The following is a 26928-nucleotide window of genomic DNA, read 5'->3' as shown; positions in this document are numbered from 1 at the left end:
AGGTATGAATGCCTGGGTCCTATAAACCCTTATAAATCTTTCATTCTATAAACTGCCCATTAGCATTATTCTTGGTAATGGAGAGCTTTATGAAGTTGGTAGTTCCTTTTTTTAAATCCCCAATTTACCAGGCAAGACAAAAAAAAAACCAAACCTGGAATAATGTGGACAAAAAATTACTCCCCTGGAGAATTACATTGCAGCCACTTGCTGGCTAATTATTATTATTTAAATCACTTTTCTAGCTTTTAATATTGAAAATACTTTCAACCATTGAAGAGCCTTTAATTTAAGATAGTAGATGGCAGGGATGTAATTGAGGAGACCAGACTAGCTGATTTGCCTCAGCACAGGGGCTGGACCAAAAGATTTCTCAGAATTTTTTCTAGTCAGGCATTTATATGAAATAACTCTGGTCTGACTACACCTTTGAAACTGCTTGCTTTTAAGACATATGAAGATGCCCTGTTGCTAGCAAGAATTGTCATTAAATTCCAGTTCTCCCAGTCCTGGGATACAATACAACAGGGCTGGATTGCACCTGGTGATGCACTTAAAGATTTACCCAGGGCAGTTACCACATGGGATGGAGGCAGAGACTGAATGAAATACAACCAGGATTCAATCAGTTCCCCAGGACCACACAGAAATAACAGCACAGAATGAGATTTTACAAACTAAACCACCACTGCATTTATCTCTAGCTTTTCCCTGTTGGCATTCAAGTTTCCTTAATAACCAGGATCATGGCAAACCTTTAAAGAGAGTTGGGAGCGTGAGACAGCAGCAGACAAGTGCAGCAATTCCTTAGGTCTGCCTCCACACTTTCTCTTTTACAGCTTTCTGGTCTGGGTCCACACCAAGAGGTCTCCCACCATGACAGAGTAGAAAAACACCCTCTTTGCTGGTCCACGCATCCCTTGCTGTTGAAAATATCCTCCTGAGGTACCCTCTGGCACCATCCATCCCTCCCCACGCGGCAGGTACGCGTTCCCCGAGTGGCTCCCCAGGGAGCAGGCACAGCCACACAGCCACAATGAGAGCCTCCGACTGGAAATTCAAACAAAAATATGGCTGTCTACTCCAAAAGGCAAACTCATTTACAAAGGTCATCTCTGTCGAGGAAGAGTGATGGGTTACTCCCCTCTTGGAGGCGACGGCTGTCGCTCCTCTGCCGAGTTACATTCACGAGCGTAGTTTTGAAAAAGAAGGAAAAAATAAAAAAAGAAAGAAAAGAGACAAAAGCTCTGCAAGCCCCCTATTCACAGAGCTAGCCCCTCACCTCCCCTTCCCCTCCTTGGGTATGAGCAGCTTCAAAAGGCATTAAAATCTTCCCCTACCTTCGTTCTCATCGGAGACAGAAGCCCTTCCATTTTGGTCCGATCCTCATGCCAATCCTTGTCCCCCAACTTAGTCTCTCACGCCTGTCTCAAGCATCCCACACGAAGAAGAGCATGTCAGGGACAGCCAGCCACAGCCTCCCGGCAGCTCGGCCACCTGCCAACCTCCCAACTTGCAATCCTCAGTTGCGTGGAGCACCGTTCCTGGAGAGAACCTTCCTCCCTCTCCCTCCCCTCTCTCTCTCTCTCTCTCTCTCTGCATAATCTGCCTGCAGCTATGTTTGTACCATCGCTGCTGACAAACGATCCCTGCCTTACGTAATGCATTCAGCACAGGACAAGTGATCCCAGCCCAGCCGTGGGGATCCCGGCAGCAGCAGGGATGGGAAGGTGCCGGACTTCGTCCTGCCTATTGTGCTGCCGGGTTTAAATCCCGTAACATCCCCCCCGATGCTGGGCTGGCTATCACCGACTCTCTGTGCTGCCTGGGGAAGCACCCAGGAAACTTCAACGCCGTGGAAAGGTTGTGGATTCCCTGGGATTGGCTTTTAAAAGGGTGTAGTCCCGATCCCAAGCTTCTGCTCAAGCGGTTTTCCCCAGTGCTGGCTCGGAAATGCCAGCGCTGGGAGCATTTTCTGCTGGGAGCGTTTGCTGTCCAAACCCACGCTGAAAGGGAGTTCCTGTCGGCTGTCAGCTGGGGAATTGAGGGGGAGAAAGAAAGAAAAGAGAGGGAAACAAAAGGAATAAAGCCCTGCAAAGTTAGTCAGCGAAAGATCCTCGCTGAATGAGTTTCTATTAGCATTTTAATTCAGATCAGAGCACACCTGTGTGGAAAATTCCCTAATTGCTCCCACTTCACTGCATTTTGGTTTTCTATCACGGAGTGATGCTGGCACTTTTTTTTTTTTTCAGGAAAAAATATCCGACTGGAAAATGGGTTTCAGACCTGCAAACACCCCAGCTTTCAGTCCACAGGCAGACCACAGCACTTCATAGTAACACCCCCCTGAAACACCATCAAATGATCCCCAGCTGCTTGCCACTGTTCCAAAGGTTCATTCCCCCTGGGGTCACCCCACTTGCTACTACAGACATGAATAAAGCTCCAATTCCCCAGTTCATGGGATAACCTTCCAGATACCAGTACATAATTGCTGTCCAAAAATGAAATAAAAAACCCTATTACACCACCAGAACCTGATTGTCAGTGTTAGAAAATCACTGTCAGGCTGGTAGGAGCACAGCACAGGTGGAAATTTCTAATGTCCTTTAACATCAGCTCTTCTTTGAGGCCCCAAAGCTACACACTCATAGGGAGTCACTGTCGTTAAAGCACTGAACTGGGATCCAGTCAAACTCCTGACATTGCCACACATTCCCTGGATGACCAGGGGGTTTCACCTCATTTAGATTTTGCCATCCAAAATTCTGCACTCTGGTCCCTGCCAGCCACTGAGGCTCCATCAAGGCCAACACTTGAGACAGGTTCCTTCCTAAACTGGTGTTCCTCAAACCTCCAAAGCCAAGGAGAGGAGGTCCTCAAGCTCTTTCTGGCTCCTCACCCCTATCCATAGACCTCTCCTCTTGCTGTGGTTTCATGCTTTGGCTGCTCAGGTCAGGAAGTACCTCTGCCCACACACATCCTTCATGCTCAACACGACCTCCTGGGGGCTACACCGAGAGGCTCATAGAGGTCTTTTCCAACCATGAAAATTCTGTGTGTGTGTGTCTGAGATAGAGAAGGTGTGAGGGAGTATGTTCATGGTGATCTATGAGGACACAGAGTGCAAATCCTAGGGTGAGGCCAGAGGTAGACACAACCCCTGCCCTGGCAAGCCCCAGCAGAAGTGCACCCAGGCAGTGACACAGATGAGGGTGTTCCACCCCACACATCCCTTTTCCTCTTTATCTCTCCCAATCCTTTTGACCCTGCAGATTGTGCAGTTTTAGGGCATTTTTATTGTTATTCCTCATGGGATAAAAAGAGGGAGGGGAGGTGCCTCCTACGGTGATTAATACTAATTTCAAAGATAATTAACTGTTCTCACCCATACTCAGCTTCTTATTAAATGTGAACGAGTCTGATTATATCATATTGAAGGCAGAGATAAGTTTTCCACAGCTAAAGAGACAGTGTACAATGCTGACAGGCTCCTGTTTCTTGCTGGATGCATATAAGTATGTTTTGCTATTGATATTTGCAAGATTTAATAAGACTTCAAATAAATGGCAGCAGGAATTCCAGGCTCCAGTAAAACACAACCATTGTGTCTTTTCTGCTGTACAAAGTCCTGCCAGACTGTGACTTGAGCTTCACAAGTCTGTTCATCTGCAAGACATTGTTTCTCCAGATCATCAGGGGAATTTGAGTCTCCAAAGTGTCACGAGTGACCAACAGAATGAGGACCATTTGGGAATTTTGGCAATCTCAGGCCCCGTGGTCGAGCTTTAAAGCAGTAAGACAGTATGGATGATGCACCCATGGTGGCATATGAATGCCTTGTTCTCTTGTAAGGCTGGGTTCTGCTTTGAATCAAGCTAAACCATAGTGCCTCATGAGGTTTCCTGTGTTATCTCTGTTTGCAAGCCAAAAAAAAAAAAAAAAAAAAAAAAAGAAAGAAGGTAGTTTTCCTAAAGACCAAAAGAGTAATTCAGTCTGGGACCAGAAAAGCAAGCCAGAGCCTTTCTGGTTCAGCAGCACTCAAAGCCTCTCTGATCTGAGTGGATTGGGGAATTGTGCTGATGTGGCATGAGTCAGAGCAGAGCCCAGCTCAGCAGGATGAGCAGGAATGGGGAAGAGGATGGTGCTGGCTGAGCAGCACTTGTGACTGTGGCTGGGAGCCTGCCCAGCCAGGGGGCACAGGCTGCCACCCCAGAGGATGCTCTGGTCCCCTGGGTGAAGCATAGCCCCCTACCATGGAACTACTGTGAGCCACAACTGAAGTGGTGTGTGACAGAGAGGTCTGCCCACATCCACCATCACCAGTGGGTCCAGGAAACCCACATGGCTCTGCCTGGGCAGATTTCAGTGTGGTCCCCCCAGAGGGTGTTGAGACTGGCAATTCAAATGTGAGGGCTGAAGCAGCAGCTGCTGGATGGGGATTGTGTACCATATTTCATCCTCCTGTCAGCTTCCAGGCACCAAGAAGGACTTGAGCTCTACTGGTACCTGGGCAGATATTCTGCTGTTGCAGCCACCAGCCAGTTCTTTGTGTGCTACAGGAGCAGTATGAACACCCTTCACATACACCCAGCAGGTTTGCAAACCCCTTTCGCATTCAGAGCAATAACTTCACAGCTGTGAGAGCCAGAGAAGTTCATGCACACTCTAGGATGAAAGCTGCACTTGCTGTAGCCAGGAGTGCAGTGCCCTGATAGTGTGTACCATGCTCTGACACTTTGCTCCTCCCCTGGGCTGAGACTCATGGAGATGCTGAAATTACCCCAGACTCGTTCGACAGCCTCTGATCTGGCGATTTTCAGATCAAAGGCACTACAGAGGCAAAAGGAGCATGTGAACACTTGCTTTCTCATCCCCTTTCTGGGGAGGGGAGCAGCATTTGACTCAGAGCCTGGTCAGCTACACCCAGAGTATCTCAGGTTCTCCATCTGCAGAAGAGGGGATGGGACACACTTGTCTGGTTTGCACAGATGTTGCAGAGGTTCATCCTGTCCTGAATTCAACCCACCTCAATCTAGGACAAGGGTTTAAGCTGGGAATAAAAATTATCTTGGCTCCTTAATTAAACATGGGAGTGAGATAGCTACTCATATCATATCATATCATATCATATCATATCATATCATATCATACTCATACTCATACTCATACTCATACTCATATCATATCATAGTCTAAACAACTGGGAATATAGAAGCAGACCAAACGAGGGGGCTGTCTTGGAGCTGGATCCCTTTCTAGGCTCTTCTGATGGCATTGATAGACCTCCATGGACCAGAGTGAGGACAGAAATATATGGTGACATTTAGCCAAGTAGTTGTAAGTGGCTACATTTAGGTGTCTGACCCTGGAGCTCAATCTTGACCCAGGAACCCAGTAATGAGGAAAAATGGCCAAAAAAGCACCTTATATTCACTGTGAGGCTATGGGCTGAGGGTCCTAGAAGCAGCCAGACTCTATGGTATGTATGTGAACTCTCAGCTTTCCCCTTGTTTCCCTGATGTGGCTGAACTTCAGCAAACTAAAACCCTTCCTGGGGTGGAGATCCCAATACAGAGCCAAGTTGTGCTGCCTGTGACAATTCTGAAGAGGAGAGGGAGTTAGGATACAGACCCAGTCTCTACTTCACGCTGATGCAAGAAGCTACTGTCACCATCCCTGCTGCTGGCTGGGACAATAGATGCTGCCACAGCCCAGCCCTGTCTCGCCTGCACGCTGCTGGCTGAGCTCCCACCTGGTCATTTCATCCTGACCTCCCACCTGGTCATTTTATCCCGTGAACAAAAGGTAGCATCACAGTGTTGCCATGGTGACATCCTGCCATCCAAATGCCTATGGCATCATATGAGGGAGGGGGAAACATCCCTGTCATGTAGAGGGGCTCCGTGGAAACCTGGCTTTTATTTAGAGCCAGCAGCGTGGGGAATACCAGTGAATATTTAACACTCAGGGGGCCTCCTGTGCTCACTTTTTTGTTTTTGTTGCATACATCCCTAAGTGCAACATTTGCCTCCAAATGGTGTGAGCATTATTGCTACTGTGCTTCTCCCATCACTGCTGCTCCTGTTTTCCCCTGGTTTCTGTTTTTCCTCTGAGAATAAAACTGGGAATCAGCACACAGCCCTTGCAAAAGGAGCCTTTGCAAAGCAGGACAGATGCCTGCACTGGGTCTGGGGGTGGAGGAGGCAACTGGGATGTTCGTGTGATCCAGTTTCCCAGCCTGTCTCTGCTGTGTTTAGATTGTCACTTTTACTACAATTATATCTACTGATATGATAACAAAGGCAAACTCCTCATGGGTTATCTAAAAAAGGGCAAGATTTGCTTATGGCCCACAGGAACCACCTCCTTTAAGGACTTTAATTTTTCCCTATCGTTAAAAGTATCTGCTTTCAACAAGGGGCAATGGTTTAAAGCTAGAAGAGGGGATATTTATGCTAGACATTAGGAAAAAATCTTTCCTGTGAGGATGGTGAGATGCTGAAACATGGTTGTCCAGGGAAGCTGTGACTGCTTTCACCCTGGAAGTGTTCAAGGCCAGATTGGATGGGGCTTGGAGCAACCTGGTCTAATGGGAGGTGTCCCTGCCCATGCAGGAGGGGTTGGAACTGGAGGTCTTTACAGTCCCTTCCAATCCTAGCCATTCTTATGATTCTATGATATGATTCAACAATTCATTGTCTGTGTTGTGGAAAAAAAAAAAAAAAAAAGTAAAAATTTAACTTTGTTTCATTCATCAAGGAAAAGTGCACAACTGAAAATATCCTGTAACTCCTTTCTTCTTCTGTATCTTTTCCCTAAAGGATTAACAGTGAAAAAAAGAGGGTCAAACCACCCAGAAGTACAAATTATGAATATTTTAAGTGCCTTTTGTATAAGAAACATTTTTTTTAGAAGGCAAAAGTGATGAGTCCAACCCATGCCTGCCAGAGCTATGCAGGGGGGGCAGATCAAGCTCTTTCTGGTGATGAGCAAGTTGGGCTTTTTGAGTGTGACAAAAGGAAGTGAGACCCACGCTGGGTGGGGTGGGATGGGTTGTGGGTCCCTACCCATTGGGTGCAGCTCTGAGCTCTGCCTGCCTGGGGACTTCTGTTTCCAAGGGGTGTGGGCAGGACATGGCACAGCAGGGATTGCAGGTTGTGCTCTTGGCTGGGTGCAACCTCTCTGGGATGGCTCTGCCTTTCCAATCTCCTTTCCAGCTACAGCTTAAGTTCTAAACAGGAGTAAACCCCATGGTATTTCAGATCTTGTTCTGAAGTCATCTCATATAAAGCTTTGTTATTGCAAAACGGCCAGATTCTCAGCAATGATTTTTTAGTTAAATGGGCTCTTTTTTCTAGCCAGTGGCAAGGAATTAGGAGTGTTTTCTGAGCCTAGCAGCATTACAAAAGTTGCTGGGTTCCTGAAATCTTATCTGTGTGCTTCCTGCTTGGTACTTCTCCAAGGCACCAAGGATCCAGGCACAATTCAGCTGACAGCATTGTTGGTGATGCAAGGGGAGGAACTGTGCTGTGCTGGGTGTGTTGCTTGAGCAGCACTGAGAAACTGGAGCTGTGTTTATTTGTTGCCAGTTGTAGGGTGTATTTTCAACACGGAGAAAGGAAGTTTTTCCTCTCCAAGGTTGCTGGTGCTGTTCTTTGAGATCTGGCCTGGGGTTTCAGAGGGGGAGGGGATGCCTCTGGGGGAGTAGACATGGGGCAGCCCCCTGCTCTCTGCAAGCTGTTCCATTGATGCAGCATTTGCATGAGTGAATGTTGTCAAAATCACTTGCCAACTTACTCTTACATGGCACCAGTTCTACTGAGGGATAAAACCATCAGTTACATTTTGGAGCTCCTCTTTAAGGGCTCTACTGACCTTTTTCCAGAGCAGTTATGCTTTTTCCATGAAAGTGAAGCAATCCAATGAATTTTGAAGTCCCAAGGTATTAAGAAGATTGCTTAAAAAACAATATGACATAAAAAAGTCTGATCTGAAGATCACAGATCTCTGTACAAGGCTGAGAATGACTGACAGCAAAGCCATTCCAGCATCCTGTCCTGCTTAGCACCAGGGTCTGCCCATTCTCCTGCAGGAACTGGAATGCATTTATCTCTATGACACATTAATGATCTCAGCTATTATTATCATTATTCCTGCTAAGTCAGCCTGGCAGTTAGGAAGGAAAAGCTGTCTCTTGACCACACAAGGAGATCACCCCAGAAGATATGGGAACCACTGTATTTGAAGAAGAGGCCATCTGACTCAGCAGGTTCTCCAGGACCAGCCTCTGGCTTGGTGACCTGGGCAAGATTCTGACCACCTTGGTTTTCCTCACCTCAGACCAGGAGGATGCTTTGGGTATCTGTAGGTGAAAAATCAGAGCTGTATAGATGAGGCTTATAGACTCAAAAGAATAACTGCTGTCCAGAGTCCCTGTCCCAGCAGAGAAAATCTCTGGCTGTCACGGCTCCAAGAGGGTGCAACCACAAGGCTGAGCATCCTGCTTAGTTTTCTGCTAAAATGTGTGCTAGAAATACCATGGAGTTTCCTTCCCTAAGCAGTAGCTGGAGCTGTCTTTTCCTTTTGCTGCTGGATTCTGGATGTTAACAGTCAAAACACACACAAAGCATTTTACTGGAGCACTAGAGCTACGTCTGCATGTTCAACAGTCGGAGAGATGATTTATTAATCCACTTCAGTAACCATTCAAATAGGGCAGTGTTGACTACTGTGGAGAAAGCAATATGCACTGAGTGTGTTTAGTTTGCAAGAATCAACAGAACAGGATAATAGAAGCTGTTTTGCCAGTATAAGGTACTCCACAGCCAAGCCAGTTAATATCTCTGTCAAATTAAACAGTTTCCCAAGCTACAACTCTGCTAAAGCACAGCTAATATGGTCTCAGTTAGAAATCTGATTATAGCCATTTTTTGTCTATAAAAACACAAGCTCTGATGCAAGATGCCTCCCAGACACTCTGCAAATACTCATAAATGCTCTTGATGCTCTACAGACACATCTCTGTACAGAGAGAGGAGACCCAGCTCTCACAGGGCAGGCAAGACAGATTGTGGTTTAAGGAGGTGGAGTCCAATTCTATCAGTTGCCTGAAACCTGCCTGTTGCTCATGATATTTGCAAAGGTAAAGGACAGCAGTTCAGTAAGTTATTCAGCTAACTCACTTTATACAAAAGTATCACCTGGATATAATGACTGAGGGAAAGGCAATTTTCCTAGGTGTTTCCTCACCTGCTTTTTATCTGCCACTACATTTACAGCATCATCACTGCTTCCCAACTCTCCTTCCCTTTTTACCTTACTTTGCTTATTAAAAACAATTTAAAAGGCAGCATCATTCTGCAGACACACAGTTGAAGGTGTAGGGAAGGATTTAGTTCAGTCAAAGAAAGAAATCTGTTGCATGGGGGTTGCCTCCTATTGGTTCACAGGGGGCTTGTGCCTTTCTTCTGTGAGCCCTTACAGGAGTTATGCAGATGTAACCCAAAGGATGAGAAATGTCTCCCTCTAACCCATAACAGGTAAGTCTCTCACAACTGGAGGGAGGTGAAGTTCAGCCTTACAACAGATGGACTGAGATTTGGTCCACCTGGAGAGCTGTAGGCAGGACTGTTACAAATTTTGATCTTCAAAGCATCAGCACAGTCGATATGGCTGGTGCTGTGGTGCAGTTATTGACCCTGGGATGATTGAAAATAAAAGCCAGGCTGATGATGGGGTCTGTGGCATTTCTCCACGAGCACTGGCCTGACTTGAGCCCTCACAGCTCATGTGTGGGACCAGAGCAGGTTCACAACTCACAATCTGTCCAGGGACATCAAATCAGCATCAAATGCTGAGCATTTCAGGCAGTGCTGTGGTCTTCTGGGTGTAGAATGTGATGGTTCTTACCCACATGGAGCATGATTTCTTGTATTTCTCCATGGGGAGAGGTAACCCACATCAGGGATGCAGAGCAGGGACCCAGCTCTACTCTGTCCCCTGCCTTGTAATCCCCTGAGAGTTTAGGGCAAGTTATGCCTCAAACTCCCACGCACTGGGTTTCATCAGTCTGAAAGTGGAGATAATCTACACCTCAGAGGAACATTGCGTGGATAAGTCAATTAACCATGAAATCACAGATGGAAAATGCAAAAGAAATGCAAAGGATTAGTTCTGCTGAGCAATCCTGCCAGGCACAAGTACATTTTTAGATTATTTTCTTTTTTTTTTTTTTCCTAACTAAAAATCACTAGCAAACTGCTCCTTACAGTCCTGTTTAACCTGTTAGTGGGGCACTCACATCAGTACCAGCTCCATCCATAGCTGACTGTGGAAAGGTGGGAGCAAGGACACCTGGGAAGCCCAGCTGGTCCAGGCACCAGGCCACCAGTGGGCTCCAGTGCCCATCACTCCATTGCCTTTGCCTAGGACTGCATGTCCATAGGAACAACAACTTCTTGTCTATGTCACAGTTGCTGACCTGAACCAAGCAGAAAACCACAGCAGGATGCAGAAAGCTTGCTGTGGGTGTTCAGAGGTGGGATGAGCTGAAGGGGACCCCATGTTTTGGACTTGCTGTAAGTTTCTGGCTCTCCTGGGTCCTTAGGGTAAGTATCCAGGTATGGGCAGGGTCTTGCTAAGAAGGCAGATGCTGCTCCTGGGGTAAGTACACGAGCACATAAGTGATAGGAAATATTGTTAGCAGTAAGCTCTTAATGATAATGAAATACCAACAGCAGTGGGTCTGACTTCAGGAGGAGCTACTGAACCACTTCTTGCTCATAATCACCCAAAGCGTTTTTTTCAGGTGTTTTTTGATTGTGTGGCAGTGGTGTCCAGCAAGACCAGTAGTGTTTCTGTAGCATCAGCTCCTCCCTGCTGCTGCCCCATTGCTGTTATTAATCACAGTAAATATCTCTGCCTTTGGAGAGCTAAACCAGGGAGGATGTTCCTGGCTCTGCCTCCCTATAATGAACATCTCTAATTGCTCCTTTGGAACTGCTCTTCCTCCATCCATGATCCTTAGAAATAACCTTGCTAGTAACCTTGCTTCTCAGACCATATGGGGCTCTAGGACACCCTATAGAGGGAACTACACCATGGACTTCTTTATCATCTTCCCAGAGCTGACCACTGCTGAATTGCTATAGTTTCTCCCTAAGGTGCTTTTTATTCCTGCAGGACCTCACACAGGTAATCTGGAAGACTGTTAAAAGGTTATTTTATTTTATTTTATTTTGATGCAGTTAAACAGCATCTTTAACACCTGTGACTTTTTAAGAACTGAACAGACTATATAGATTTACTCTAAATCAGTGCTCCATAGATAATCAAGTCATCCTCATTTTAAAAGGGCATTTAAAAACATAATTGAATTTATTACCCACCGGTTATAACCACCTGGGAGGTAAAATTATCTCACCCAAGGAAAACTCATCCTGTAGCACTGCAGCCTGTTAGCATGTCAGACATGCAGACCATGGGTTTGTGTGGTGACTTCTCTGTCAGCAGTAAGTGACAGGGCTCCTGTCCTTACTCAGCCTTCCCAAACCCAAATCCATTCCCCAATCCCCAGAGCTGGGGTATCTAGGAGATATTTATATCTATTTATCTAGGAGACACTGGATCAGAAAAAAATCTCAGCTAAAAGAAAAAAAAAATGTAAGGCAAAAACCCCCAAAAGTGAATAAATGAGGTTTATATTATCTGCCCTGTGAAGAGCAGAAAGTCACAGCAGAAGGAGCAAACAACCATGAGAAGGGGAAGACTTTCATCAGCTGCTTGAGAAAGTCAAAATACAGGATTTCTGTTTCTGCTTAAATGTTGTCATTTTTCAGATAATTGGTGAGAAGTAGCTTACTGTATTTTTGGTTCTTCTCTCTCTTTTTTTTTTAATAATTTTTTCTTATGTAGGGAAAAGTCCTTAGACACACCTGGTCCAGAGAAAAACCCATCCTTCTGGGGCAATGCTAGGTTTATTGGAGCTCTGCCTGGGATCTTCTGGATACAGAACAGTGGGCCAAAGACCTTCTGCCTCCCAGGTGAGCACTGCTGTAGCAGGGGTGGCTGAGCTGGGTGTGTGATGACTTCTCACTCCCCCTGCTTTCAGTGCAACCCATTTATTAAACCACTGACAGTGCTGCAGCCCAGGCAACCTTGCAAAAGGGAACTTGGTTTGTGTGCTGTAACTATTAGTAGGAAATGCAAACATAGGAATCTTTGCAAATCTAATTGTCCCTCCTAAAGAGTTTGCATCCTGCTTCTTGGCGGATCCTTTCTCCCTTTGCTCTCTTCCCCGGGGCAACAAGCAGAAAAATATCTGGAGCAAGGATGTGCATAGCCACCACTTTATCATCTCTCATGTTTTAGCACGTTTGGCCCTCTCTGCACAATGAATCCATCTGCCCCTCGCAGGGGGCAGGGTGATAAAATGCTTCCTTGCACTGAAAGAGAGGAAACTCCAGGAGAAATTCCAACACACTGAGAGCTGCAAGCAGCTGGGGGGATCTGCATCCTTCCATTGCAGATGCTCAGCCTCCAGGATAGCTGGTAGGCTGACACTAATTTTGGGGCATTTCCAGCTTGCTTTTCTAAGCATTTGCTTGTAACATTGAACACTCTTTAGTTTCAGAGCAGAGTCTTCCACTGAAGCATCCCGTCCCCCCAGGGGGCTTTGCTTCTTCTTGCTCTCCCATGTTGTTGGTACTTCAGTCATTCCAATAGATGCTTTCTGAAATAATGACTCCAACAAGCCAGGGTAAGGTTCCTTTACGTGAAAAAGGCTCATCAGTATAGGAAGAAAAGTAAGCAACAGTCTAGTCTCTCAAAAGATGCTTACCAGAAACCAAATGATCAGATACACACATTAATCATAATTGTGTGCCACCATTGCTTGAAAAGCACCTATGGCCACCTCTGCATATTTAAGCTCTCTTCTGTTCCCTCGTCTCCTGTGGATAAATAAGGTTTGGCTGCAATTATGTGGCAGAGCAAACTGAAAAGAAAAAGCTCATCTTCCTGAGGAAATACATCATTAGTGTGTGATCATGGCAGGACCTTCATTATTTAAAAGCAACATCTTTCTGCCTATGTGGTTTTTTTTTTTTTTTTTGACAATCTCATTTTTAAAAATCAAATTAAAACCTGCATATTTTTCTACATACGGGTATTGTTGAAACTGTCACACCTAATAAGAGCACGAAAAGACAGATGAAAGTGCTGTGCTCCTTTCTGAGCAGCTGGGAACGGCACTGAGAAAAGTGCAGCAATTGAGATTAAGAGAGAGCCTTCACAGTGCAAGATAACCCAGCTGCCTGGAAAATCAAATCTATTGAACATACAGATTTCATGCAACAAAACAATGTCTTGCTGATAAAGGAAAATAACAATGCTCATGCAGAGTTGTATGGTCTTCGATTCAATTTGGAGATAAATGGGCAGTCCTGTAGTTTTCCTCTTTTGAAAAAGTCAGGATTAGCTTTCAAATTGTGAATTTTCATTGCCTCTTCATGCCAGCTCTGAAAGATCAGCTCAGAGATTTTCATTTGATGATAATATAGCCCAGAATTTATTGGAAAGGGGACTTGCATGGAGAATTAGGACATGCAGGTTCCCTTCCAGGGTCTTGTGCTAGCTTTAGGTACCTCCTTCCTATCACCCTTCCTATGCTTAAGAGCCAGCAGTGCCTTTGTGAATTATTTGGACATCTGTAGAGGAAAAGTGGAATACCACTATCCCATCATTTCTGTACTCCTACCTAATTCATGCTAAGCAGTCAGGAATAATAGGATCTACAAAGCTGATCAGAAAATATTTTTCTCTCTGATGTAAGGTGTGTACATTATAAGATTCCACAACTTCCTCTTTGAAACACAATTTGGGCCTAAATATTTTTTTGAAAAGACTGGATATTTTCTCATGGGAAGTGAACTCTTCTTGAAGTCTTTAGTTGGAATCTGCTTTTCCATTGAAAAATTCTTTACTTCAAGAAACCCTGTTTTCGGTAACCTTCTTATAACCAACAGATGTGTGCAATATTGAGAAAAGCAATAGTTCTGGAATTTTGGTTGGATATTAAAGAAATATGAAAGTCTTAATTCCTCTAGATCACACCTTTTATTTATGCATGAAAAGATGGCTAATATGTTCTCTCCGATAGCCTTTTGTTAGGCATTTGGCATTTTAATAAATAAGTAATCACTCTTGCTCTGGTTTTTTTTTTTTTTTTTGGCCTGGCCTGTTTTTAAATCAATGACACAATACTTTACCTTTCACCCAATGCCTCCAGTTTCCTTAACAACCTTTGTAAGAAACTTCACCAAAGAGTTTGCAAAGACCAAGGCAATAATGGTTGACCAGTTTTCTTTCAGTTCATTCTCGTATTGATGCTGAAGACTTCAGAGAGAAGTCTTCCCAGAGAAGGCTGCTTCAAGTTATGAGTTCTCTTCAAAAACCTACCAAAGGTGCCACAGTTCTTCCCTGCTCCTGCTTAGACCAGCAATAATATGTATTACAACTTGTAGCCCTGAAATTATCCTCTTGGGATGAATTCCTAGCACCACAAGTCCTTTCTTGAGAGGATATAATTAACAATGTTTTGATTCTCCCTCCCTTCTCCCTGGCAAATCTAGACCCAGGTCTTTACATCTGTGCTTTGGTATCCTCCAGCCTTTGTTAAAACGATGGGAGTTTTGGCCTTAATAACAAGCCATGCAAAATCTACATAATTGACCCCTTTTCTGAAAATCTTTCAAAGCTTTCTCTTTAATCTTTGAATATGCATGTGCAAAAGGAATGCCCTCATTTCAGCAGACCCCCATTGCATACAGCTGCCTTCTTGCTGCCATGCAGGAAAAGCAACTAGGGAGTTGTAAGAAATGGGGGATTTTGCCTCCCAGATGCCCTACTTTTTCTTTCTCTGTGATTTTATGTGAAGGAGCTCAATCTCTGTTTCTGTTCAAGACATCTGTGGCATTACCACACAAAGTATAATCCACATACCATGGAATATCAGGGTGACTGGGTCCCATATTGAGACCCAGGGGCCACTGGTGATTTCTGGGGCTTGGGTTAAAGGTCTGAAGCTGTTTTACAGCACCACCCAGGACAGAAACATCTTCATGGCTGTCTACCAGGACAGAGAGGTACCTTCAAGGAAGTCTGAAAGGTGAGAGATGGATCTTTGACTCAAAGATCTGGAGCTGCTCATCAGGAAACAGGGAGTGCTAAGGCTCCCCTGCCTTTGCCCAAGGCATGAGCTGCCAACAGGACCATTTTCCATTCCGGATCATTTGACTAATTTCAATGTTACCTGGATAGGTTCAGAGCTAGTCCCTCATTACTTGTGGACCCAGTTCAAAGCCTACTGAGTCCATGGCACATCTCCAGTGATCCTGGAGGGACCTCAGTCAATTCCAGTGTGGATGTGAAACAGTAGAGATTTTTTTGCTTTGACAGTGTGGGCTTTTTTTTGCTGCAGCCAAAGGCAGAGTTACAGCTGTGGGAAATATCTTGCTGGTCTCCATGGAATAGCCACATTTTCCTTGCTCTGGTTCTCAGGTGGGTTGCTGAGAGCTGCCTGATCACCTGTGGCAGGCTTATCCCCGTATTTTCATCCTGTTAATATTATTTAAAGTAATCTACAAACTGCCTCCATCTCCCTTTTCCAGGAATGGTGTAATGGTGGGAACTGATGGCATATGCCACTGTGAATAAAAAAGAGAAGACTGCTGCATTCTAAATGGGAAGAAAGGGAATCTTCTGCAGAAATTCTGGCAGAAGATATCCAGGCTGCTTTATCCAGATATGACTCGTGTCTGGAGATCTATCCATGAGCCCCAGATCTTCCTCTTCTAAAAGTCTTCAAATTTTGTCAACGATGGATGGAAAATCAAGTTCTGCTTGTCTTCCCCAACTTCTCACAGATATGCTTCACAAAAACCTTCTTTTTCCCTTTAACATTTCTGTGTCATTCAGATATGAATATCTTCTTAAACACTGCACCATGGCTTGCTCACCACTTGCTTATACTGCTATGTTAAGTGTCCTCCTTCCTCTACCAATCCATCCAAAACTGAAAAATTCTTTATTCAGTTACAAAGCTTTTATCTGCCAACAGAAGTGACAAAAAGGATTCTGGAAACAGACTGTGCTTTCCTATCTGTGACTGAAAACTGCCCTTCTCAGTTCCAGAAAGGAACTTCCACTTCTCTGTCCTCTGGAGCCAGTCAGTCCTTCTACTTGTTAAGAGTCAGCTTCTCAAAGTCAATATTACCCACGTGTTTATTCAAAATCAATACTGCTTATTACAGCTTCTGCAATTGTGTCTCACTATCACTGTCTCCTAGTTAGCTCACAGCATTCCTGGCAGACTCCCAGCTTGATGTGAAGTGTTGGAGTTGCAAGATTGAGAAAAAGTGATTGTGAAGTCAGACAGAAATAGAGACCTACTGACGGGGGATGTCACATAAGACAGGTTGCCAAGATTTCCCTCATCTGCTTCACATTCCCTCCTCCCAGACACAGACAACCAGATGAGAGACAGTCACGATCTTTGAAATCTCTGCTTTCCTCTCAGTTTCTGCTTTTCCTCCTGAAAAACCAAAGTGATGGCTCATACCTAGTTCAGGGGTCACAGCAAGGACCAGCTGGTGCTTGGGAAAAACCCCATCAGAACAATGCATAACATTCCTATACCTTGGTGCAAGCTCCCACCAACTTTAATGAGCCCGTTGTGCACAGGCAAGGTGTAGCAGCTCCTCTTGCAGCCCACGTGCCATGAGTGCCCCTTTCCCTTTTGTTGTCTGCACAGACTGAGCAAACTTCCACCAAAACCTAGGTTCCTCCATAAAGAGCTGGATGAGCAGAAATCAGATTCACAGTGATAACAGTGCCTGTGCTGGCAACTCTGCTACCCCCCTCCCCCTGCTGCCATCCCATCCCATCCCATCCCATCCCAGAGAGAACACTCACTCAAGTGCCACAACTTGCAGGTGACAAAGCATTTCCAAGAGGCAACTCCATGAGGGGCTACAAGGGGGCCTTGAGGCACTGAATTAAATAGCATTAAATGGCAGATTGAGTGTCAGAGCAGAGAGAGTTATGGGGGGGGGGGAAATAATCTACCTGCACATATGCAATTATGCTTTTAAAGTGCTGATACCAGTCATGAAAGAGATGCTTGAGACACTGTGGACAGTTTCCTCAAAAGATTGACTCATACTGAGTGGTGATGAGAAAGGCAAAGTGAGCATGAGGAAGCCTAAGGGAAAGGATTGAGAATAAGATGCAACCCTCATTATACCACTGTGGAAATCTCTGTGCACCTGTAATTTGAAGATTCTACCTTTTTTCCCTCATAACTTCATCTTGAAAAACTAAAGAAGAGAGATGAGAGGCAGAGATGATCAAAGGTGTAGAAGGGCTTTTGCAAAACAGACGAACCTGAACAGAGAATTTTTGGGCTTGGAAAAATGATAAAGAGCAGCTAAAGGTCTGCAAAATCACAAATAAACAAATAATGCAGCAAAAAGGAATAGAAAAATAGTATTGCTTTGTCTCTCATAACATAGGAACAAGCAGGCATGAAGCAAGATCATCAACCATTACCTTAAAATGAACCTAAGAGAGCACTTTTCATATGGTGTGTCATTAAACTGAAATTGATTGCCAAGAGATACTGTGGAGCCCAAGGTGCAAGTGATTCAAAAGGAAATAGATACAGGAAATAGGCAATTTTAGAGTGATTAAGGAGCCTTTTGTGGCTGTTAAGCACAAGGGTCCAGCTGAAACTTCTAACTTAGGAAGCAAATATATTCATTTCTGCGAAGCAGTATGATAAAAACCCAAATCCCTCTCTGTGAGCACTCATGGGTGGACTCTGTATGATGGGCATGGTGGATATTTGCCCCGTGGATGTGGGGTGGCTCATACAGCTGCACGTGTTACAGACCCTCCTATGGAGGAAGCATGACAGCAAAGTGGTGGCAAAATAAAGCCTGGCATAACAAGAAAGCCCTCATGTCACCAGCAGAGATGCTGCTCCCCTACATCAGCTGAGGTCATGGCTTATGGGTGGCCCATGAAATAAATGTTTTGTGTAGAAGTTTCCAGCGAAGACCCCTGCCCCGTGTGTCTGCAAAAGGCCAAAATAAATACATTTATTTGTAACCTTCCAGACTTTGAGCCTCATTTTTCCATTGATTACCTTAAAAAACAGGGGCTATTTATACACATTATGGTCTATAACTGTCAGCCTGGTGACAAATCACCCACCCAGTGCCTTGTCAATGATGTGGAAAATAGTGGCCATATAAACAGATGAAATGAAGTGGAAGTAAGATGGTACAATGCTGTCAGACTGTAGCCTTTGATCTTTAAAGGCCAGAGGTCAAATCTGTCTGCACCAAGAAGTGAAAACAACTTGGGGAGCTCACCCTGGTATGGTGGGAGCTATGAACCAGCATCTCTTCTTGGGAGAGCTGCAGTTTGTGGAGGTAAAAGCTGGGGTGCATGTGAAGGATGCAACAGGGTTGGAGGAGCTCTGGGTAGAGAGGAATAACTCCAGTGGTCTGGCCAGGAAGAAGTTAATAAGTGTAGAGCAATCTGAATCCCCGTAATTTAGGAGAAGTAATTTAGGACTCATTAAGCATCTGTGGGGAAATGATGCTCCTGCATGTAGCATGTTTTAGTGGGAAGCAGTACCCAGACCTGTGACCAGCAGAACCTCCTCTGCTGTTTGTTCTGTAGGAGTTTGGGTTTCTGCAGTTCCTGGGGTGCTCTGCACAATGAACAACCTCACGCTAAGTCACTTCATTACTATGTTTTTCTATATAATGAAATACCCTTGCTTATTGAGGGAGAAATAAGCTATTTTCAGGCTATCAAAAGCACTGGCTTTTCCATCCCACCCAGGGGACCATCCCTCTTATTTATTTTTATTGACCCACTCTGCTTTTCCCATGATTTACAATTTTACAGTTGCCACTAACTGCACCTTTAACAGTGTCTCCTGGCTACATTCAACACATGGAAGTTAAATACTGAGACAAGAAGTACACTGCAATTTTAAACCCTGTCAGGGTTCTTTTTGTTTGTTTTTTGGTTTGTTTTGGGGTTGTTTTTTTTTTTGTGTGTGTGTGTGTGTGTTCACACCCACCAGCCCTCAAGCATCACATTTTCACCTCATGCATTTGACAAAAATGTATTTACTTGGATGCTGTGCAGTGCCTGTTGTACAGACAGAAGGCAAAAAGAGTGACATGTCCCTCTTCTCTCCCTGCTGCCTGCATGAACAGCAGCCCTGGGGGCTGGGACAACACTGAACCCTGGTTGTATTCTGCACAGAATGAAGCATCAGAGGGTGCAAAGCATCTCCGTATTCCCTCATTTTGAACCTGCCAAGGGAGCTCAGAAATCACCCCACCCCCTTGGAGCAGCCAAAGAAAAAGAAATGTCGTTTTTTGGATTCCAGCCTCCAAGGGGGTAAAGCACTTGTCCTTCTGCTTGACAGCAGGCCACCTGTTCTGCTGCACACAGTGAATAATTAGCTCCACGTGATGTGCATTCCCTGTCTGGGATTAATCCTCTCGCAGTCACGTGTGGCTCAGCCTCAGCAGTCAGGGGCAGCTGCTGCCTTAGCCAGGTTGTCAGCACTGCTTATCAGGTAGGAAGGAAGTTCATGGCCTCTGATGGTGGCCCAGGGACTGCCAGCAAACTGTCTTTTCAGGGATGATGAAGCTGATCTACAGTACCCACACAGAGCAGCTCTGAGCCATCTGGCTCTGCAGATGCAGTGGGGCAGAAGGGAGCAGCAAGGGACCTCAGTGCTTCTCTAGGGGATGCTCCTGCCTTTCTCATGGGACCCTGACTGACCTCCCAGACCTCTGCAACCCCCCCACTGCAGTGGGATGAAAGGGCAGGTTCCCAAACATTCTCATCCCTTTACTCCATCAAAAAAAAAACCCAAACAAAAAAACCCACAAAAACAAACAAACAAACAAAAACAACAACAAAAACCAAAAACCAAAAACAAAAAACCAAAACAAAAGGACAGTCATCATCTACCTCTGAAAAAAAAACCCTAATATGCTTTGGAAAGACTTCAGACATCCAAGAGAGCTTTCCCCAAGTCCAGCCTGAAGGTGTAAATTAGGATTACTCTGGGTAAAAGTAGTCATTAAGGGAAGGATTTCTTTCATCTGAATTCAGACATGTCAAAATCAGGTGGCTAATTTTAAGTTAGTCACCCCACACTATGCTTCCTCCGAGCTGCAGGTGTCCAGAGGCCACTCATCTGAACTTAGATGTCAATTTTAAGATGAGATGAACTAGCTGTTGGAGGCACCTACCACTTTTCATCAACTGTAGGGAGACAGTAGGGTGAATAGCCCAGAATTAGAAATCTAATTTTCAGATGTCCCAAACTAGGTCAGTCCCTTATGGGCAGGGCTGAACTCCTTAGGCCAGTGTTCAAGGGACATGAGCACAACCAAAGCTTGTGATGGCAACAGGAAACTGGATGAAGGGAAGGGCAAGAGCATCCTGTGCCCTGAATCTGATAAAGGAGACTCAAATCTGAGTGAACTCTGGTGATAGATCCAGGACATATGAAAAATAAATATTATGTATGAAATGTAATCAAATAGGGTGCACTACTTCAGGGATCTAGCCAATGGATGCAAACAGAGTTTTTGTTGTTTTGTCAGAGTACTAAGAGTGGACAATGAAGCAGAAGAGAAGCCATGAGGGGAAATCTATGTGCAGGCTCATGATCTTTTATTTCTTTCCACCTGTTGTTACCAGCTTTGTACCTATGTTGTCTACTTTAGGTTTGTATATAAACAGTTTTAACTATTTGCAGTTTAAAAAATAGTGCATTAAAGGCATTATAGAAAAAAATGTGTAAACATAAAGGATTCCCTCACATTAGGGTAGCATAATGATATTCAAGGTTTGGATTAAGGCATGACTGGTCTTCTTTTTAAATATTGTGTTTTATGTATAAAATAAATATTTTAACCTCCCACTCTGCACCTTGGTGAACAGCAATGGCAGGTATATGAAGAGTAGTGCCTTCCAACAAGCACTGTCAGCCTGGAAATCTCTTCAGTGGGTGGGAAGAGAGAGGGAAACAAACCTCAGCATCTCCTGTCTCAAAGGTGCTTGGCCACAGCCGTGGAGCAAGGGGCTGTACCATGAGTCAGAGCAAAGTGGTGCTCACAGGACTATATTCATCTACTTTTTTCCAATCAATTGCTTCAATGAGATTATCACAAACATGATGGATTGGATCACTTAATCCAGTTAGATGACAGCACAAGTGGATGGGTAAATAAGGAGAGCTGAGAGGCTGATGGCCTCTACTGACCCGGAAAGCAGCTGATCAAGGTGGCAGCTTCCAGTGCTGGTCTTGGAGTGTTTCTTGGGTTGACATTGCTAATGAAATACATGCAAGTAACATAAGAGATGAGTGATTTCAGAAAAAGTGCTTGCCAGCAGAAGGCCAGATGGAAAAAGTGGCAGTAGCTACATTTTCCCCACCTTTATGAAAAAGTAAAATGTTCTTCATTCACAAAGGCAATGATGAAAAAAAAATGATGGTTGACAACTCAGCACAAGACAGAGGACAGGACTCTGAATACAGGGTTGATTTTGATATATAGAGCTGGAAGTGGTAACACACCACTGGATTTGGGAAGGTAATGCAGTGCAGCTGAGCTACATTTAATGAGGGTGCTCTGCCACCACCAGATCTGCACAACAGCCAGTCCTTCCCCAGCAAAACACAGTCATTCCTGCCTTGTGTTATTTGGTATTAATCAGCAAAGTGCCCTAATTAAAATTTAACACCTGAATTAGAAAGATTTTGATCATTAATGACTGCATGCAATGCCACACTCAGCATGAACCATCAGATAAGCATTTTCATTTCACATATGCAAATTCTGCAGCTGGAGAAGGCAGCATTTGGGTTGGTTTGGTTTAGTTTGGTTTTAAATCAAAATAATTCCACTCCTTACCCTTGGTAAAACTAAAAATTTCTCCCCCTTTCGAAGAAAAAAGAAAAGATATTCATAGTGAAATAAAAGCACGAGTGTATTGATGTAATATATGTGATTCATTAGGGTCTGATCAATGATTAGATGTGACATTCACCTCTGCCCTCTTACAAAGTTTTATTAGATGGGAAAATTAGTGCCTGTGCTGCCAAACAGGGGAGGGCTGAGATCTAGAGCCCTGTATCTTCACACTGAGTAAGCAGACATCAAAGGTCTTCTCAAGTAGGCTGTGGGTGAGGATTTTGTTTCAGGAGGGTGAGAACAAATCTTCTTTCAAAAGCCAAAAAATGAAGGGAATGAATATGCATTTTGCTGACATCAAGTATTTAACTGTCATAGTCAGAAAACATAACCAGAACCAAAAATGAAAAAAAAAAAAAAAAAAAAAAAATTAAAAAAGAGAAAAAGAAAAAAAGAAGAAAAAAGCAGAAATGAAGAAGCAGAAGTCCATTCTCATCAAATAATCACTATGTACATGGGCATGTAAATATAGAAATAGACACTGAAATTTATCTATCTTGCAGATGTTTCCAAAACTTTAAAAATAAGTAACAGGTTTTTATAGTCTGCCATAGCCCAGTCTTGTGAGATAATTAAGCCTGATTGCTTTCAGAGCAGCCTGTTAATACGCTTTAGTTTTTTATCAGGGGTCATTTAGCATTTGCAGTGTAGAAAAAACATTCTCCCAACTCATCAAGCCTCTTCCCATGAACAAGCCTGCTTTGAGAGATGACATGAAGGGTCTGCATTGCACCTCTCCTGGCTCACACTGCCTGATACCAACTATTACCCAGCAGTTCCTACCCTGAAATATGGGCACAGCTCCTCATTACAGGTGCCTCATGGGGATATTTAATCTCTGGTGTCTTCAGAACTTGTCCCACCTCCTCGTAGTAGGGACCATGAATGTGGTGTCCTTGGGTAACATGGACAAAAATTTCAGAGTGTCTTCCAACATCATGAAACAAAACTTGAATTCTTCTTATGGACCCTTCACTATAAAGTTTGCCCTGGGGAGCAGTGCCACCCCTTCAGGCTCTGCAGGAGGAACCAGTGATCCGTTTGGTCCTTCCTGAGCACATCTAGGGTCCGTGGACCTCAGAGACCATCCTCAGAGGATTTGCAAGAGTAAACTGGTCACTACTGGTGGAGCTGAAGCTGCTGTGAAGATGAGGGGTTGCAAAACTTCCTTGTCTTCAGGGTGGTGAGGGGCAGAGCTGTGCTCAGCTCCAGGGATGGACCTGATGGCAGAGGGGCTGCACACTGGAGCTTCTCAAGAGCCCTGGTTCCCAAGAGGAACCAGCCTGGGAGAAATAGGAAGCAGCTGTTTTGTGCAATTATTTGTTCACAATGTGTGCATTGTAGGAGAGGGCGTGTGTGTCCATGTAGAACCTCTCCTGTGACTAGGAAATGGGCAGTAATTAGGTAATTCCAGACTGTTTCCTTGGGGGAGGGGGATCCAAATCATACAGTGACAGACAGATGAGTGCAGCAATTTACTTCCTCTCCCCCAGCCATGGCTTTTCTCTGATGGTCTGGAAAAGCAATGCTGGCTGCAATCATGCCTGAACTTTAGTTGGTTATGTCTGAAAACCAAACAAAATTTTGGCTGTTTTCTGAAATCAGCTCTTGCCTTAAGTGCCTTAATTTACCAGCTCTGCTCTGCTCTATAGTTTGATTGCACTTGTCAAGTGGAGAGCAAAAGTGTCAGAGAAACACTAGAAAAAAACACAGATAATGCTTGACTCTAAGAGTCTAGAGGGTGGGAGATGAGTAGGAGATACAAGAAGAACAAGACTAAAGTAATATCACTTCAGACTATTTGAGAGGTGCCAGCTTTCATCATTGTACAGTAAATCTTACAGAATTTAATATTGTTTTCTGAAATCCCCAGAGAATTCAAGGCGCACTTCTAAAGACATAAATGTCTTGCTTTTGCAAGGAAGACAATGAAAATAGCTGCACAGATTTGAAATTCAAGCAAATAGAAAGTGGCAAAAACCCCAGACCTACCCCTCACCAAACTTCTTTCCTATTGCCTACCCATCCTACAGGACTTTTTCTTATATAAGGAGCTTGGCAGTTTGAAACAAGGGATAGCAAAATTAAAATGGTAACTTGAAACTGGTTAAAAATGAGATTTGTGGGAAAGGTTTTGAGTATTTTGCACAAACATTTAAGGAATTCTGAGAATATTTATTTAGTTCTGTTAAAATGCCAAAATCTGAAAACCAAATATCCCATGAAAGATACTCAGCTTTAAAATATGCAAAACCAAACCCAAGGAAGCATAATCATGTTTTATTTAAAAACACACACATACACACCCTCTGATGAATTGGTAGAGTGACGAAAAATCACTCTACAGCAAAGACTGAAGTTGTGGATGTGGTTACACTGTTGCCCATTCCTCATTCTCACAGAAGACCATCTGCTCCTGCATCTCAGCTCGGATGCTTGCAGACGTTTTTAGCATTTTTTTAACACGCACATCTCTGAGCAATTCCCTCACACACCACTTGGAAACCCTCAGTCCCAGGATGGCTGTATTTCTCTCTCCTAAAGGACAGCTAGCAATTAAATGTCGTTAAGCTTCAGAGGTAAAATCCCCTTGAGTTGCAGGGCTCAGATTGCCTCTTCCATGGTCCTGCTTCTATCTCAATGCAGGAACATGCAAGATCAGATTTAATCCAGGGTTTCTTCATAAGGGGCCAGACATGACATCTCTTAAAGAATGATAATTCTGAGAGGACTGATGAAGTCACTAAAGAAGCACTGACACAGTGCATTAGCAAGGGGCCAGTCTGATCTGACCTCTGCCTGGAATGCTGAATGCTGTGGGATTGCTTTTCCTATCGACCATCCTGCAGGGAGCAGGAGGTCACGAGCTACATTTTTCATGCAGTATGTGAGGATTTGTGGGTGACTGATGCCTGCTGATCTTTGGGGCTCCATGGGTCACTTGTAGTGAGAGGCACTGCGTGTGGTTAAAAAAATAACTGTTGGCTAACTCGGGATTGCCATGGGGCAAGAGGTTGTCAAACCTGACTCAGCCTGTCCTGAGGTGGTGTGGGGCATTCACACCATCTGCTGAGGACACTGAACTTGGGGGATAGGGCCCAACAATGGCAGGGGTATCTTAAAATTGCTGGGATTACATCCAAGAGAGTTCATCCACCTTTGAATCAGGAAAGCGGTCATGCAATAATCAGTCTTCTCCTTTTCTTCTGGAAAATCACTGCCAAACTCTGAACATCCATTTCCCATGACTATTAGTTTGTCCCAGTGATGCAGCTTGAAGGGTTTACCACCCAAATCCTATATATTTAGCAATCTTTAACGTCCATAGCTTTAAGTTCCATACTCTTATAAAACACTGACAAAGGTCCATTCATGTTTACAGTATGATCAGTGGAAGCAGCATGTTTGCAATCTAGATTACAACAAACTTGTTTCCTCCAGACAGCAAATTTGACTGAGGAAAGCAAAAGCCTAAGAAACCTATTGAAAGTTTATGTCTCAAAGGTCCATAATGGGTATTGAAACCCGTACAGTGGTTCTAAGACCTGTACCAAGATCTGGAGTGGATATAGAAAAGATTCTCCCTCATGCCCAGGCCAGCTGAAGTTTCACAGCAGCTGGAAGGTGTTTTTTTGTTTGGTTGGCTTTTTTTTTTTTTTAATATTAGGTTGGAAGGGACCTCAAAGATCATCTGGTCCAGCCCTTTAAATAGTATTGTTTATATGATATGTCTCAACATCCCGTGGAGCTGAGGCTTAAATCCAACTTGTTTTGCCAACAAATCAGATCATTCTGGGTGACCTTGGTCTTTACCAGTTCAGATGAACTTCATCCTGTTCTGTGCCACTTGACTGACTACATGGTCAATGTCACAATCAGGGCAAGGGTGGAGCTGATGGACTTATCTCAGTTGGAACAACTGACCAAGATGTTTTTTTCTTCTTCTTGATTCTCTTCCTTTTCTAGCCCATAAATACTCGAGTAACTTCATTCTCAGTGGGATTAGCAGGACAATCCCTGTTGATTGGTGATGTCTGGCCCAAGCACCTGTCGTTGGTGAACCACCCAACCCCTGACAAGTCCTGAGAAGGCAACAGCAGCTTCTTTAACTGCCCTGAAGACCAGCAACACAAGTGTTGACAAATCAAAGGAGCATAACCTTGGCAGCTCTGCCCCAGTCATGAAGCCTCGCTGTCCACACCAACCACTGCACCTTGCCAACAACAGGAGTCTGTAAATGCCTATTTTATTTTACATGCACATTGCTCTTTTGGAGTGAATCTTCTGGTTATCTCTGCTAACTGCTGGGTGGTTCATCTCACAGAGAGGTCTTGGTTCACCTGGCCTGGATTCCTTCCAGGTAAACCTCAACTGGGGCACTGCAGAAGCATTACAGGAACACACTTACTGTGCTTCAGACACTGATGGGCCAGACAGGTCACAGGACATGGCTAGAACTAGTCTAGAGTAAACACCTTGAAATTATTCTAGTGCATAAGAGGGGTCCCCAGCACCAACTCTTTCACTTTATAGACTTGTTTCTGTTGGGTCACACTACTTGCTAAGGGAACGTGGCCAAAGGCTTCAAGCACTGTGAATCTATGATAAAACTCATTATTTGCATGGTTGGGTGACATTATGAAATGGTCTGATTACAAGACAATTTTCCCCTTGTACAGGGAAAAGGATCCCAGCTCTCCCAGCAATAATATAAGACAACACATCTGTACAAGCTCAGCCTAAGTGGCACATAAGGGACACTCACGAGCTTAGCATGGGAAGGACCATGACTCAAATGCTGGCAAATGCTAAAACATTTGATACTGCATCTTTACTGCTCTTTTTT

General features: G+C 44.3%; 1 protein-coding gene across 4 annotated transcripts in view; it reads right to left on the bottom strand.

The window, feature by feature from the left end:
- The window catches only part of FRMD4A (FERM domain containing 4A), a 367278-nt gene that overhangs the window by 280336 nt on the left and 60014 nt on the right, over window positions 1-26928 (bottom strand). The window contains exon 1 of one of the 4 annotated variants that reach the window (XM_071734085.1): window positions 1341-1995. The exons of 2 other annotated variants lie outside the window; for them this stretch is intronic. In XM_071734085.1, the coding sequence (XP_071590186.1) occupies window positions 1341-1373 (33 nt within the window). In that variant the 5' untranslated portion in view covers window positions 1374-1995. Of the gene's footprint in view, window positions 1-1340; window positions 1996-26928 lie in introns of those variants that run through there. One more of the 4 variants, XM_071734083.1, reaches the window with a different exon arrangement.

This window comes from Heliangelus exortis, chromosome 1 (genome assembly GCF_036169615.1).
Source record: "Heliangelus exortis chromosome 1, bHelExo1.hap1, whole genome shotgun sequence".
In the NCBI taxonomy this organism is placed as follows: Eukaryota; Metazoa; Chordata; class Aves; order Apodiformes; family Trochilidae; genus Heliangelus; species Heliangelus exortis.
Note: the sequence above shows the minus strand (reverse complement) of the source record. Positions and strands in the feature narration are given on the sequence as shown.